At 39.7% G+C, this 15,280-nt stretch overlaps 1 protein-coding gene across 5 annotated transcripts in view; it reads right to left on the bottom strand.

The window, feature by feature from the left end:
• The window catches only part of CSNK1G1 (casein kinase 1 gamma 1), a 170,436-nt gene that overhangs the window by 16,118 nt on the left and 139,038 nt on the right, over window positions 1–15,280 (bottom strand). For 3 of the 5 annotated variants that reach the window (XM_008708611.2, XM_008708610.2, XM_040643125.1), the window contains one exon: window positions 4,312–4,422. The exons of the other annotated variants lie outside the window; for them this stretch is intronic. In XM_008708611.2, the coding sequence (XP_008706833.1) occupies window positions 4,312–4,422 (111 nt within the window). The remainder of the gene's footprint in view (window positions 1–4,311; window positions 4,423–15,280) is intronic. 5 annotated transcript variants of the gene reach the window in all.

Raw genomic sequence — 15,280 nt, 5'->3', positions numbered from 1 at the left:
AAGCAGGAGTCAGCAAGCATCACCACTGCCAACTACTTGATGACTTTGGGTCATGGCTCCTGTCCACAGTGTTTCGCATGTTGTCGGCTCTCTAATTTCTCTTTGCTATGAACTGCCAATTGGCCCATAAAGAAGAGGCTATCTCCATTTTACAGACTGGGCATCTTGTCCATATCAATGAGTACCTGGTCTCAAATGACTCAGGCACAAATGGGAATGTAATCACTAGGTGTCTAACTTTTAACCTAACTATACCTAAAATACCCTACTAATCTAGGTCTTTTGAGCAACCACTTTGGAGGCTGGGGTGTGACTGCTGCCTAGACGTGCAGTAGGATAATCGCTCCTGTCGGTGACCAGAGAGCCGGACTCCAGGCCTCTCTCCATATCAAATTCCTTTGGGAGCCCTGGTTTCTAATTCTGTAAGACCGGGCCGACAGCCTGGGTCCTATCTACTGCATAAATACTACGGCAGTTAAATACACGGATGTTGAGGGAAATTGTAAAAAACAAAAAACAATCCCCCCCCACAAAAAACCCCCCAAAACACCCTTGTGAATGTAATGAATTATTAGTATTTTAAGCATTATCATTTTTATACCTTTCTACTGAATTTTCAGTATAATTTCATTAACAAATAAGCTTATTTGTGTACCTGGAATGCTGAAAGTTACTTTGCTTTAATCACTACTAGAATTAATCCGACATTCCTCTGGCTATTATCACGTAAGACCAAAGTAATAAATATCTTAAAGGACTAACCTGAAAGAGATTAAGGTGAAGTACTATTTTGAACTTTAGTCCTTAATATTGGTAACATCTCTTTTAATAAGTAATTTAATATTTTAAGTAAAAAATTTGAGTTCCTAAACCCCATTTTTCAAAACATGACCATGAAGAAAAATGAGTTATGTACCAAACGAAGAAATATATTAGCTGATAACCAACATTTCAATCCTCCTTCTCACAACTAACATACGTGGTAATTCTGCACTTCAGCTTCCCTACCTATAAAATGGGAGTACTACTGACCGCAACAAGAACTGTAATTAAGAATTATAAAGATCTGAGCACAGTAAATATTAGTTAAATGTCAATCTTAAGTCTCATGCCTTTGCTTGGTCCTAGAGCTTTCTAGACATTTCCTACATATTTTAATTTAAACAACTTTGGAGCCATCTTTTTGAAAGAGAAAAATACACTGCCTTCTTGAATTTAGATCTTCCACATGTGGAAGATCCGTGGAAACAGTGGCAGGATGGGAAGCATGGGGGCGGGGGCGGGGGGGTATCTGCTATTAAACAGGTTAGAATGGGAGTGTGCGTGTGCCTTACCAGAGCAAACTCTGTTCATCTTGGTGCTCTGCACTCCCTACCAGGGTTGTGGTGTCTGCAGGTCATTCAGGTAGGCTAAGCATGGTTTGACCACATTACCTTTGGGAAGTGAGACAACTTGAAAATATGTGGGCATCTGTTGTGTTAGAAAAGTACGGCCGATCTGGTTTGCAAAAAGCATAGCCTTTATGAGTAGACACACACCGGGGCTACAATGAAAGAGGCAGATGTACTGAGGAGCACCGGAGCGTAACGCAGTATCAGGGAAATGGTACACTTGCCTGTCCCGTATGCAGGTGTCAAGGAAGCAGAACTAAGTTTACAGGGAGTAGAGGGAGGCTGTATTTTCCAAAAGTGCTGCCAGAGACTCTAATTGACTCCAATTTTAAAGACAACCCCTCACAATGGACAACAGGAAGCACTGTCCAAATGAGCACCTGTGTTCTAGGAACACAAATTTAGTAAACTGTCCAGATATGCCTGATTATGAGGTATTTTCCTTTTAAAATTATTTAATCTTTGCATTTTCCCCTAATTAAAAAGCATGTTTATTGTAAAAAATTAGAATATTAAAAAAGACTACATAAAAAGTCCAAGTTTCCAGTGACATCATCATATGTACACGACTAGTGGGAAATCCAGTATATCTTCCTTGAGAACAAGGTTATTCAAAGTATTTACATAAAAGGCAAGTAGTAAATGTTTTAGGCTTTGTGGACTATACAGTCTGTGTGGAAACTACTCAACTCTGCCACTGCAGCATGAAAGCAGATGTACACAATATGTAAACAAATGAGTGTACTTATGTTCTAATAAAACTTTATTTATAAAAATAGGCAGAAGGTGGGATGTGGCCCACTGGTTGTGTTTGCCCTCCCCTACTCCATATCGTTTCTTTTTTTTCTTCTGCATACACTAACATGATATGTATGTTATCCCTCTTATATATGTATATTTGCGTATATGTGTGAAAATAAAAATGGGGCCAAATTTCATATATTATTCTACAAGTTGCTTTTTCCACAACACATCCAGAAGTGGAATTACTGGGTTGCATGGCAGTTCTATGTTTTATTTTTTGAACAATGTTTTCTACCATTTTAACCTCTCTCTTTGCGCTACTTTCTGAGAGACTTCCTTATGACTTTATCTTCCAAACCCTTGAATTTTAATTTTTCTTATGTTTTTAATTTCCAAGAACTCTCTCTCTTTTTTTTCTTGGTTTGCTCTTAGAATGTTCCTTTTAAAAATAGCATTCTGGGGTGCATGGCTGAGGTTATGATCCCAGGGTCATAAGATCAAGCCCTGTGTTGGGCTCTGCACTGGGCATGGAGCCTGCTTAAGAGTCTCTCTCTTGGAGCGCCTGGGTGGCTCAGTCAGTTAAGCATCTGACTCTTGATTTCAGTTCAGGTCATGATATCAGGGTTGTGAGATCGAGCCCAGTATTGGGGGCTCCATGCTCAGCAGGGAGTCTGCTTGAGATTCTTTCTCTCCCTTCTCCCCTCCCCCACCCACCCCCATTCTCTCTATATAAAAAAGTAAAAACGAAAAAATAAATAAAAGTGGGAGACTGCAAGGAGTACAGGGGTGGGACTTTTAAGTATGGATCACACATTCATTTACTGTCCCTTTTCTTCAATACAGCTCCCCACCCCCAAAAGTGACTCATATCCCCCAATTTATAGACCCTCTATTTTGCCCTTACCAAAGAATACATCTTTGGTCTTTGCTGGGAAGGGGGAGAGCATCTAGGGACCTCTGGCTTCTTAGAAAACAGACTTTTAACCACTCTTCTTTATTTTAGCACATAGCCCTCCCACCTACTTCCCCTGATAGAGGGCCAACTTCTGAGTCTTTGGGAGATCACCCAGTGAAAATAGGTTCTATTGGCTCAGGATTCCGTTTTCTTGGGACTCCTAAGTCATTGAATAATTGCCCACGTGCTTTCCAATATTCTGTTTCTGTTGCCTCTTCTGTTTTCTCCATCCTTTTATGGATTCACGCCTTTCAAAAAAAATCTCTTTATCATTCTTGTAGTGCTGTTTCAGAGGAGGTGAGAACAGATCTGTGCGTTCAATCCATCACTTTTACCTAGATGTTCCTGTGAGGTTTTTAAATTTTTTTTTCTAACAGAACCACAGCTGTCTCCCGACTTCCTGTGAATAACACAATCTTTAGTGAATTGCTCTATGTAAAAAACATATTCTAGACAATCAAGCCTATCACGATGCATTTCTACATGCAAAAGGTTTGTCTATCCCTTTATATGATTTGGTGGCTCTGGGTTTACTTGTGTGCCCCAACTGGTGGTATCACTTAACAGTCTGAGAGACATATTTGGATTAAGATTATTAAAACAGAGATATGAAAGAAAAGTAGAGACACAGATGTTCTTAAGTACTAGAGACAACAGAGCTTCAAAACAGTCCAAATGAAATCAGAAATAATTCTCTAAGACCACACTTACTCCAGAAGGAAAAAAGAAACAGCCCAACTTCTTGGGGACCCACTCAGAAATGGCTGACTTGGACCAATTAACATTCTCGCCTTATCTGCTAAGGCACATACCACCATGGAATGAGCTAAATATGCAGTCCCTTATCCGAAAAATACTTATTTTACACATTTCAAGTCTTTAAAATTCACATACTTGACACTAACATACTTCTATCTTGATGTTATTTTTACGGTTTATCATGAGTAGATCAAGGTTATAGGATCAGTTTAACCAGAAATCAGTATCAGAAATCATATAGATATTTCTTAGTCAATGACAACCACCAACAATCATCTCAACAAGTGATTCTTATAAGTCCACTTAGGCAGAAAATCAGCACACAGATCTTCAGTTAACTACAGAAGCAGCTCAACCTTGCAGTAAGTTTCCTTTCTGAAGGACCCAAAGTTTCAGAAGCAAGTCAACATTCTACCAGCCAAGCTGAGAAGGCCAGGACAGGGCAGTAAAGGCTGTAAGTACCTGCACTGATCCCCCATGGCGGTCTGCAGCCAAGTGAGACGTCAGGTACGAGGTATTGGTCTGCCGGCTGGGCTGGATTTCCCACTCTCCTCGGCGCTCTGACGATGCAGTCTGCTCAGGCATTAGGAAGCATGAGAGCAAGATATGGAAGGAAAGGTGAAGCAACAGCAAGCAATAACAAAATCAAGTACATTAGTGTCCCTGAGGGTTTAGTTTTCGTTTTGGAGTTTAAACTAACAACCGCTGCAAAGCACTGAGAAAAAGTTAGCTTGGCTACATTCATTTCAGCCTGATGAGCCAATACATGAGTCTACAGCACACCATCCTCACCCAGACACAGAGAAACAATAATCACCAAAGGGGGCGGGGGGCACCACCAAAAGCTGGAATCAATTTTAGCTTCCACATTAGTACAATTCAGTAGCCACTAAGCAGACCGAATTCAGAATGTTAATATCGTTGGACAAAGGAACAATCATACTTACAAATCATTTCACTGATTAAAGATCTACCTAAATAGACAGTAGTCAATACAGAAAATTCCTAGCATTAGGAATCAAGATAATATGGCTTATCTTAAATAGGGAACCCACCACTCTCAACATAAACCTCTACAAGACTTTCAACTAAGATAAAATAAGCAGTGGTGGTGGCTGGAATATGCTTTCTCATCTAAAAGAATGAAAAAGTATATCTTCAAAACAGGTTCACAGATCAATATGAAAAGATGGGGGGGGGTAAGCTACAATGTTTTCCTGATTCCTCTAGCTAATGGCCTCTAGTCTGGAATTAGAAATAGTTTTAGATATGACTACTATGAATTGCTTTCTTCCAGAAAGCAAAAGGCAGATCTTTCCCCAGCAAAAGGAGGGCTTCCAATCCAAAACCTTTTTGGGTTCTGCTTTCAGTTCTGCTGTCATTCAGGCTCTCTTCATTCCTTCTTTACCTGTTTTTTAGATCTCATACTATTCTGATCTTGCTCATTTGTGATTTTTGTTCTGAAGACTCTGTTTAGGTGCCTCTTCCCCTGTACCAGATGGCTGAGGAGGTGTTAACATCATGGCGCTCAGCTGTAACAGTCCTAAGGCTCTACAAAATGAAAAATGAGGAGTTGGAGAGGCAGCAATGAGGGCTTAGTAAATCAAATTTTAATTGCTGCTGATACAAACAACAGCAGGGGCTGGGAGGTGATACTGCTGCCCTGCATGAAAACCAGCAGGGACGCAATAAATCTTAGAGATGTTCACAGTGGTCAATGTTGTATTTTATCAAAAAGAAAAGGAAAAGGAAAGAAGTAGTTGTCTGAGGCTCATATCCACTCTCCCTCTCCTATATCTCATAGACAAGAGCTGTTTAAAGCTCGTCTGTAAGTCACCAAAAAGGCTTTTTCCATTAGAAACAAAACAAAACCCGAGCCTCATGTATCAGCTACAACTTACTCATCTTTATTAATGGAATCTGAAGCCACATGGGTAACAGCAGTGTAAAGGGTCCTGGCCATGTTTCCTGATATTCCTCAGGGAATGGGCACATATTCTGTAAGGAGGCAGCCGTATGAACTTAGTTGGTACATTCTCTAACAAAAGAGGGGTTTGGTTCCATACTGCTAGTCACATTTGAGAATCAAAGCTACCCAAAAAACCCGCCCCTCCGACTATTTCTGCCAACAGAAATTCAGATGTTTCATTTTCCAAAATAAGGCTGTGGTTTCTAACATAATCTTAACTTTTATAAACTTATTGACAGTATCCATAACCTCAGAGAACTTAATCTCATATCTTTTTACTACTAGAGATTTGATAATAAATCTGGTTATTGTTAATTTTTCTACGTAATCTCTATACCCAACATGGGGCTCTAACTCACAACCGCAAGATCCAGAGTTGCCTGCTCCCCTGACTGAGCCAGCCAGGTGCCCTGCCCTGAGGAGAAATCTAGTATTATAAGAAATACCCATAACTATTATCCATTAGTGATAGCTTCTTCAGTTCCTCTAGGACTTTACTTTTTGTAATATTTAAGTAGGATATTTAAGTTCCTAAATGACTATGAAGAACTGTTAGTTTTCAAAAAATTTACATGTTTAAACAACATCCAGACATTTATAAGCCATTTGGGGTTGTTTTGAGTTCTAGGATATATGTTCAGTGTGATTACTTCTTGCATGAATGCTCTCTGTTTTGCACTTGTTTTTAAGGCAGACAAAGCTGAAAATGGAAAGAAATGTACATAAAACACTCATATGCTTTTAAGTTTAACAAAATCTGGACAGCTGATCAACTATTATTTCCATTTTTACTGAAACACATATCAGAAGTGTGGTTTGATGCCACTGTCTGATTCACAGGACTGTGTACTTATTTATATTCATTCTAGTTAAATACATAATTAGTTGGAGGAATTAACATTTTTGTGTAGATTTCAAAAATAGCAAGACATTTTCCAAAGGCCTAAAAGTCACACTCCACCTCCAATATCAAAGCAGTGTGTTGTTTATCTTTTGAAAAGGGAAGAACAATGTTAACAATTCCAGACTGCTTCACATACGCTTCCGCAGCGGCGAGCCGCACCGTACTACTGCCCTCCAACGCCTTCTACCGCCCCTGGAAGCAACAGCACCAAGCGACGGGTATGAACCTGCGGTTGGTGGTTTATCACTGGGAATTATTCTTCATCGTAATACTAAACTCAATGGCTATTCTCTTCTAGAATTTAAGGGCTAGGACTGGTATATAGCAGTTGATATGGTAGAAAGGGTCATTTGCCAACTTTAGAAAGCAACTGAGTGCCCAGAAACTAGATGAAACCGAGGAATGTCGACAACGACGGTATGCTGCTAGTGTACCTGAAAGGTATTCTAGGCAATGCTGTATACACAGGGTTATGACTAGGCATAACCAGCACGGCATACGGTCATACAAGCAAACCAGCAGAGGAGATCGGCATGTAAACTCTTCACTCTCAAAGACCTCTCATGCACACGTGTCTATCTAACAGGCAATCAGGAGTTTCCATGGACAGAAGAGTCACTCAGCAAGGTCAATCTCTCTGCATCACTTGAAAGGCAAAGGTCCACATGGAGTGTGAAAATCCCCAAAGGCAGGAGCAGGGATCTCAAGCAGTGGGAATTCCTTGGGGAAACGCTTTAAACTCTTCTGCTGTGACTGCATACCTGTGTGGAAATGCCTGGTTTACTATCAAGTAGGTGAATGTGGAAATGAGAAAGCAGCGACCCAGCACAGCATAAATCAAAGAGGAAGCTAACAAAAGTTATGTAAGAGGAAATTTAGAGGAACCTGGTGTAAAAAATCAAAACTACCACCTGTGGTTATTAGGGCAGAGGAAATGAACATCTCCCAGCAGTCACCTGGCCAGGATTAATGGACAGACAGTGGGGAGAAGGACACTAACAAGAGGGCAAGAAAATACAGTCTGGAAACACCTGAGGTACCACCCCCATCTATGGCTCGGACATTATTTCCAATTCTTATTGGAGATAAAGCTCCTGTTCTCAAGCAAAAGGCAGGCAAACATTTTTCTCCTGTTGTAGCAAATAAATCACTGAATCCTATTCTTTATATAAAGTTATATAGTTACTTCAAAAACTTAACTGATTACATTTACAAAGAACTTTCTCCATTTCATTTCATGCCTCCCGAAGAATTTTACGAGGTGCCACCTATACAGAACATTTTGGCCTCCCATGTCGGTCGTCTAGGCCTCATTATATAATTACAGTCTTCAACTATAATTAACAAGAATAGAGACCAAATAGTATCAAAAAGTTAGTAATGAATACACTAGGTTACATTCTGTCTTACCACAATTCCAAGATTTAAAAAAAAATTTTTAAGGTAGCAGGGGTAAGATGGAGGAAGAAAGAATGAGGCAGGAAGCATCTCAAGAATTTTTTTTTTAGAGTATATTAGACCTTAGATATGAAATTTTTGAAAGCTGGCAAGGTTGCTGAAGTGTATACTTTAACAAAATTAAAAACTTCCTTCTGTTAAGCTCATGAAATAGCACCAATTTCCTATGCCAGACAGGGATTATTCCATGCAACCTGTCATGTGTGCAAACAAAACCTTCCTGTATTCTACAGCCTTCATATCAAATATCAGGGATGTTTGAGAATCATTGAAAACAACCTAGAAAGGATTATTCCCAAGTTCAATACTACGCAGGCCCATAGAGCTAGTAGTATCAATTCTGTGAAGCTCTGAGAAAAATTACAGGAACCATTCTAGACGTCTGAAACGCTCTACTCAGACCCTGCTCTATTCTTATTCGAAAGAGTATAGGACATCCCCCCACCCCACCCCCAAGAAGGATGACATATCTAGGTAGCATTTCTCCAGACTCTCCTTCCTACAAAGGAAGTGTCTCAGAACAAGGATGTCTGCTGAAAATACTAAATGCTGAAGACTGCACAAAGAAAACACAGAATAGAGAATTCCAGCAGAGGTGAGTGGCAGCAAGTAGGTGACAGAATGGGAGAAGGTAAGAAAAGGCTTGTATTTCAGTCTTATACTCCCTCGTTTCAATGTCTGCCTTGGGGTAAAGGTCCCAGAAGTGAGGAGGGACAGCCCCATTCTGCAGAGAGTTCTATGCTGGAGAGTGACAGGGAGAGTATGCAATCTCGACACCCGAGTTCCTGCTAGAAAGCAGGCAGCAAGGTGGGAAATTACACAGAGGTCAGAGGGAGACAAATTCTCTCTGAGCACGCTCATCTGCCCTTCAACTAGCAAACTGTGAGCCTTGCTGAAAACACAGTCGTACTCTGTCAAAGGAAGGGAATGGAGAATTAATCAGCTTTTGTTTGTTCTAAAGCTACTGGACTTTCAAAAGAATATACAAAGATATTCATTTTAGGAACATCTCTGACCATCTTGGCTACTTAGCAATCTGGCTTAATCTCCCCTTTGGAAAAGCAGTGCTTATAATAAGCTTCTTTCCGTAAGCATGGCAGTGCTAACCCACACATAATTTTCTAAGGCTATACATTCCTTAAATGTAATCTCTTGGAGTCTAGATACAAACGAACACATCTAAAACATTCTTTTTTTTTTTTTTTTTGCAGATTTTATTTTTAAGTAATCTCTAAATCCAACATGGGGCTCGAACTCACACCCCTAAGATCAAGAGTTGTACGCTCTACCAACTAAGCCAGCAAGGTGTCCCCGAACTACTCTTTTACTGGGGGCACATCTTCTGAGCTCAACATGATTTGACCCTTTTAAGTTTTATTGTTCATTTCTTGTGTGTTTATAAGATATTGAATTAGCTTAAGTATGGTTCTTCTAGAAGAATAAGGGATCAACTTTTTTGACATTGGATTCATATTTTCCTGCCTAGTCAAACTTGAGAATTTGTAAGTAAACAGTTCACTTCGTAGAAAATGACAAAAAGTAAGTTCTTTCCCTTAAACATATACTGTACATATAAAAATGAGTAAGTACTATTCAATATTATCATAGTAGGATGCCACGTCTAGTAGAGTTTAATAGTTCTAGATAGCCAGTGTGACTCTTTCCAACCTCAAAACAGATATGTTTCTACCTAACCTTCTAGGTCAAGTACCCCTTCTTCATATCACAACAGAAAATCTATATAAGTACCAAAACTGGTGAACCATGGTAGCATGTGTATAGCATTTACCTGAATAAGGAATGTCACAGGCTTAGATTTAGAAAGAACAGGAAGCATACTAGTGTGTGCACATCCTGGTCAATGCAATATTCTATATTTAGCATGTTGAGCAAACGCACTGAATAAAACCTTCAACAGTGCAATATACTGCATTCCAATATTAGATCTCTGGATAATGGCAAGACTTACTTCCTGATCACGCTTGATCAGAAAATGCAAAGGGAAGCTTTGCTAGGTAGAAAGAGGCAGAACTATTTTTCACCCCCTTCCTGATGGATGGTAATGCAGAATTCTTTAGAGAGAAACCACAGCTACAGCAAGATTTACCATTTTTTGGATCTGGGAAAGGACAAACACCAAGGGGGAAATGACAGAAAAGACAAACCCATTGGCAACTTTCTGAAGAGACCTAGCTTTATCAGTATTTATTCTATCCAAACTCATGATTTAATTATAGTTCTCTAGCTAGGTGATACTTATGTTAAAAAAAATTGCTTTTAAGCATCTGATATTAACATAGTTGTAAAACACAGATCCGATATAGGTGAATTTAAATACAGTTCTTTGGGAACCATATTTGGGATCTATTACTGCATCGAGGAACCCAACAGTACTCAATTCGACATACCTACCATTCAGAATAGCAAAGCAAATTTTCCCTGAAAATTCTCATTGTAACAGAAGAGAACTAATCCAATTGCCTGAGCTCACTCTGCAGCAAGACCTGCTGTGGTTTTTTGAACACCCTTTCCCTTCAGTAGACAATCCAGCCCTACTCTGGCTGCTAAAGGAGGCAAAATGGCTTTTTGTGGAAATAGAAAACAAGCAGGAAAAGAAAGCTTACAATTATTTTTTCACGGAAGGTTAAAAATCTGTATTTTAAATGAACATCTGACTTCATCTACGCTCCTCATTTGACAGATTCATTCATTCAAACAATTAATTACCAAATGTCTACTATTCCAGACATTGTTTTGGGTGTTAGGGAGATAGCAGTGAACAGAACAATAAAAATCTCTACCCTTACTTACAGGCTTACATCTGAGAAAGCTGAGCAACACTCCCCCCCCCCCAAAGGTTAAATGTCCTATGGCCAAAGGCTTGGGCTAAGCTAAAACCAAGTTCTGAGCTCCTCTTCCTCCTCTAACTACTCTAAGTATGGGACTAAACAGAGCCTGTTAATCCCCAGGTTCGCTCCTCCACCACAACTGAAGAAAAAGGAGGCTCTGAAGGCACTATTATCAGCGTCATCCCCATGCTCTGACTTCTAAATATGTCACTATTGTTTTGTTTGTTTGTGAGAGCCCTCCTCTGCCTGCTAGCCATCTTCAGCTAGAATACACTCCAAGTATCTGAAACTCAAGGTGCTTTAATTCAAACTCACTTAAGTAAGTTTCTCCCCCAACTTTCCCATTTCTAGTAATTGTACCGCCTGCCTCCAAATTATTGGGGCTTCAAAATCTCAGCAACAGCTCTGACTCATCCTTCTCCTTCAACCTTGATGTGCATGTGGGCCGCCAAGTCTGGTAGATCATACCCTTAATACCATTTCTCAGTTCTACGTCATTTTCACGACTACGGCCCATCTAGGCCCCCTTTACCTCTGAAGGGGATGCACTGTGTTTTTATTGTCTCCATGCTGGCTGCCAGGCTATTTGACAGATTTCCATGCCAAAAGATTTCTAAAGCAAAGTTTTGATCTTATCAGCCCTCTGTTAAAAACCTACTATTCCCCACTGAAATTAAATACCAACTCTCCAGCCCAGCATTCCAGGAATGTCATCAGATGGCTCCAAGATATTTTCCTAGCCTTGTCTCCTTCATTCGCATCGTATGTGTTAGCAAAATGAACCAGGTAACTTGTTGCTCACATTTCCTTTTTGCTTGGAACGCCTCTTTCACTCCCACGTTACTCTTCCAAGAGTACTTCAAATGCAGCTTCTTTCATGAAACTCTGTCACGCTCAAGACTAGATGAAATGTCTCCTTCTTCCAATCTCTGATGATGGTCATTTGAAACTTGGGATGCTTCTCTGTTCTGCCTTGGATTATAGTTATCTGGCTACTGGCATATCCGCTTGTCAGTTCTTTGAGGACAAGGATTCCCTACTATCTTGGTAGCCCTAGGGCACACTTGCACAGAGCAGGTCCTCAGCTAGACTTATTTAGTCAAAGTTGTAGAGAAGAAGTTAGCTACCCCTAAAGTGAGATTAATACTTGTCAATATCTCTCAAAGAGAGACTTGACTTTCTTCTTTTGCTGATTTCAAAATTGAAAAGAATCAGTCTAAAAAAGAACATATACCGCTTTCAATTCCTAGAGTTATGTAAGGGACCTATGTGACTGCAATTTTGCTTAAAAAATAAAAAACAAAACCCCCAAAACATAAGAACACAACCCTAAAGATGGAACAAAAGCAATGAGACCACAGAAGAAGACACAGTGTAAAGGTAGAAGAGACACCGGAAATCCATTTGCCCACAGGGCACAGCGCAGAAAGAATTCTACCCAGCAAGGACTCAGAATCCTGCTGGGAGGGAGGTATAATACTTGCATTAATGTGGGGGGAAAAATGTGGGGACTTTCAATCCCTTAGCAGCCATGGGATACTAAAAACCCGGGGGGGGGAATCAGAGAGAATTTCAAGATTCAGTTCTTCAAAAAGAAGTTCATTATTGCTTTGCAGATGAGATTTCCTAATTACACACACTGGTTTAATGACCCTTCACTTAAAAGTACACTGAAAATCACTGTACTTTTACTCCGATACTAGGTATGAATGTATTTTTCACCTTGGCAATCTAGGTTTTCAATATGTCTTTTTCCCATACTTTTAAAATCCATTCAAAACAGCAGTGTTGATTAAGAATTCAAGTAGAGGGGCGCCTGGGTGGCACAGTGGTTAAGCGCCTGCCTTCGGCTCAGGGCGTGATCCTGGCATTCTGGGATCGAGCCCCACATCAGGCTCTTCTGCTATGAGCCTGCTTCTTCCTCCCCACTCCCCCTGCTTGTGTTCCCTCTCTCGCTGGCTGTCTCTATCTCTGTCGAATAAATAAATAAAATCTTTAAAAAAAAAAAAAAAGAATTCAAGTAGAAAAGACAAGGGAAATTAAGGAAATACCTATTTTAGTTTGAAATACTCTGAAAACACGAGTGGGCAGATATGTTGATTATGCTGACTTCGCTGACTACTTAGATTTTTTTTTTCTTTCTATACTTTTTCTATCTAAATGCATTTTTCATTATAAGGTAATATAATCTCATTATAGAATAGTTTGGAAAAATATTAACCACAATATTATCAGTTTCAACACTACTTCTGTTAATATGTTGGCATTATCTCCTCTCACTGATTTTTTCATTTTCTCTTCCCCTCAGGGGAAATCGTGATGTATTTCTACTTTTGTACTCTGATTTCTTCACTCTACAAACCATAAACATTTTCAGGTTGCTACAAGTTTTCCTAAATATTATTTTAAGTGGCTATGTAACATTCCACTGAATAAATGCACTGCAACTCACTTTACTATAATCGTTTATTTGATAAAAGATTTGAACTAGATCCATAACCATTCCCTTCTAGTTAAATAGGTGGATCATTTCCCAAACTTTGTTTCAAATTACACTGCAACAATTTTATGCTCATAACTTAAACTATATCTTGGGTTGTTCTATTATGATTAATTCCAAGAAGTAAGATTTTTCTATCAGACAGAACAGTAACTTCATCCAATTACCTTCTCGAAAATTTGAAACAATTTGCAAAGTCCCGGTCAATGTAGGAGAGTGTCAGTTTAACTGTGCACTCAGCTACACTTTTAACAAGGGAGGTCCAAGAAGAACAACGGCAGAAGTCAACGGTATTCTGTTGTCAAATGAGAAGCCATTCAAATTACAATTCTCAGCCAACTACTTTGACTAAAGCATTTAACTATGGACCCAATTAGTGTACACAGTTTGCTAACCCCCGTCTTTTTGCCTATCTACTCTGTATTTTAGCTACTAATACATAGATATCCTTCCTTTATACTCTTTTTTTTCTTACCAAGCCATATATTTTGCTAAAAGTATGTACTTATGGTGAGTCTATCCATTATTTGTATGTATATTTCACTGTACATATATGTGTATGTACTTCTATCTGCTGTTTTTAACCTACGTGGTTTCATATGTACATCTGAGATGATAACTGTTTTTGTATTTTATTTTAAACATATCTGTGAATATTAAAAAGCGAGGTCAGGGGTGAGGAGAACAAGGTAATTTGATAGGTGATGACTCTGTGTGTGTGTGTGTGTGTGTGTGTGTGTGTGCTTATTTATCTACTGGGGTCCTCAGTTTTCTCTTAGCAATGTACAGCTGAACGTTGAACAACACTGGGGTTAGGAGTATTGGCCACTGTGAGGTTGAAAATGTCCATATAACTTTTGACTCCCCTCAGAAGTTAACTACCAAAAAGCCTACTGTTGACCAGAATCCTTACCAATAACATAAACAGTCGATAAACACGTATTTTGTATATTACACGTACTATATACTATACTTACAATAAAGCTAGAGGAAAGAAAATGTTACTAGGAAAATCGTAGGAGAAAATACATTTACAGTACTGCACTTTATTTATTTATTTTTTTAAAAGATTTTATTTATTTATTTGATGGAGAGAGAGATAGCCAGTGAGAGAGAGAACACAAGCAGGGGGAGTGGGAGAGGAAGAAGCAGGCTTCCAGCGGAGGAGCCTGATGTGGGGCTCGATCCCAGAACGCCAGGATCACGCCCTGAGCCAAAGGCAGACGCTTAACGACTGCGCCACCCAGGCGCCCCATGCACTATATTTTTTTAAAAAATTTGCATATAAGTAGACCCACACATTTCAAACCTGTGTTGTTCAAGGGTCAATTGTGTATGATATAAAGATGAAAGTCATATTTACTTCCCAGTGACCCCTTTCTTTAAATGTTGTCAAACTTGTTGATTCTTGTGTGTTTGCCTCTTCAGCCTTTAGGCTGAGAGAACCCTCTCATACAGACCACTAGTTTCTCAGACTATGAACACTGAAGGACGGATGACATGGCCTTCTCTGGAGTGGCCGAAAGCAAAGCTAAGTCTTCACTAAAAGATCCATCTCAGATCTTGGCCAGCTCTAGGATTAACCTGGGGGCAGAGGGGGAAGAGAGGTGCCAGTTTACGCCTCAGTCAGCTGGAACTCCAAATTACCCACTCTTCTTAACCAGCAAAAAACCCCTCAGCATTGGCAAGGGCACCATACTGGACTGCAGATGAGACCCAAAATGGGCTACCCTGTTCATCCTGTACGTTCA

The sequence above is a fragment of the Ursus maritimus genome, unplaced genomic scaffold, assembly GCF_017311325.1.
Source record: "Ursus maritimus isolate PB19 unplaced genomic scaffold, ASM1731132v1 scaffold_27, whole genome shotgun sequence".
NCBI classification, from domain to species: domain Eukaryota; kingdom Metazoa; phylum Chordata; class Mammalia; order Carnivora; family Ursidae; genus Ursus; species Ursus maritimus.
The sequence above is the reverse complement of the archived record's forward strand: the minus strand, read 5'-3'. Positions and strand labels throughout refer to the sequence as shown.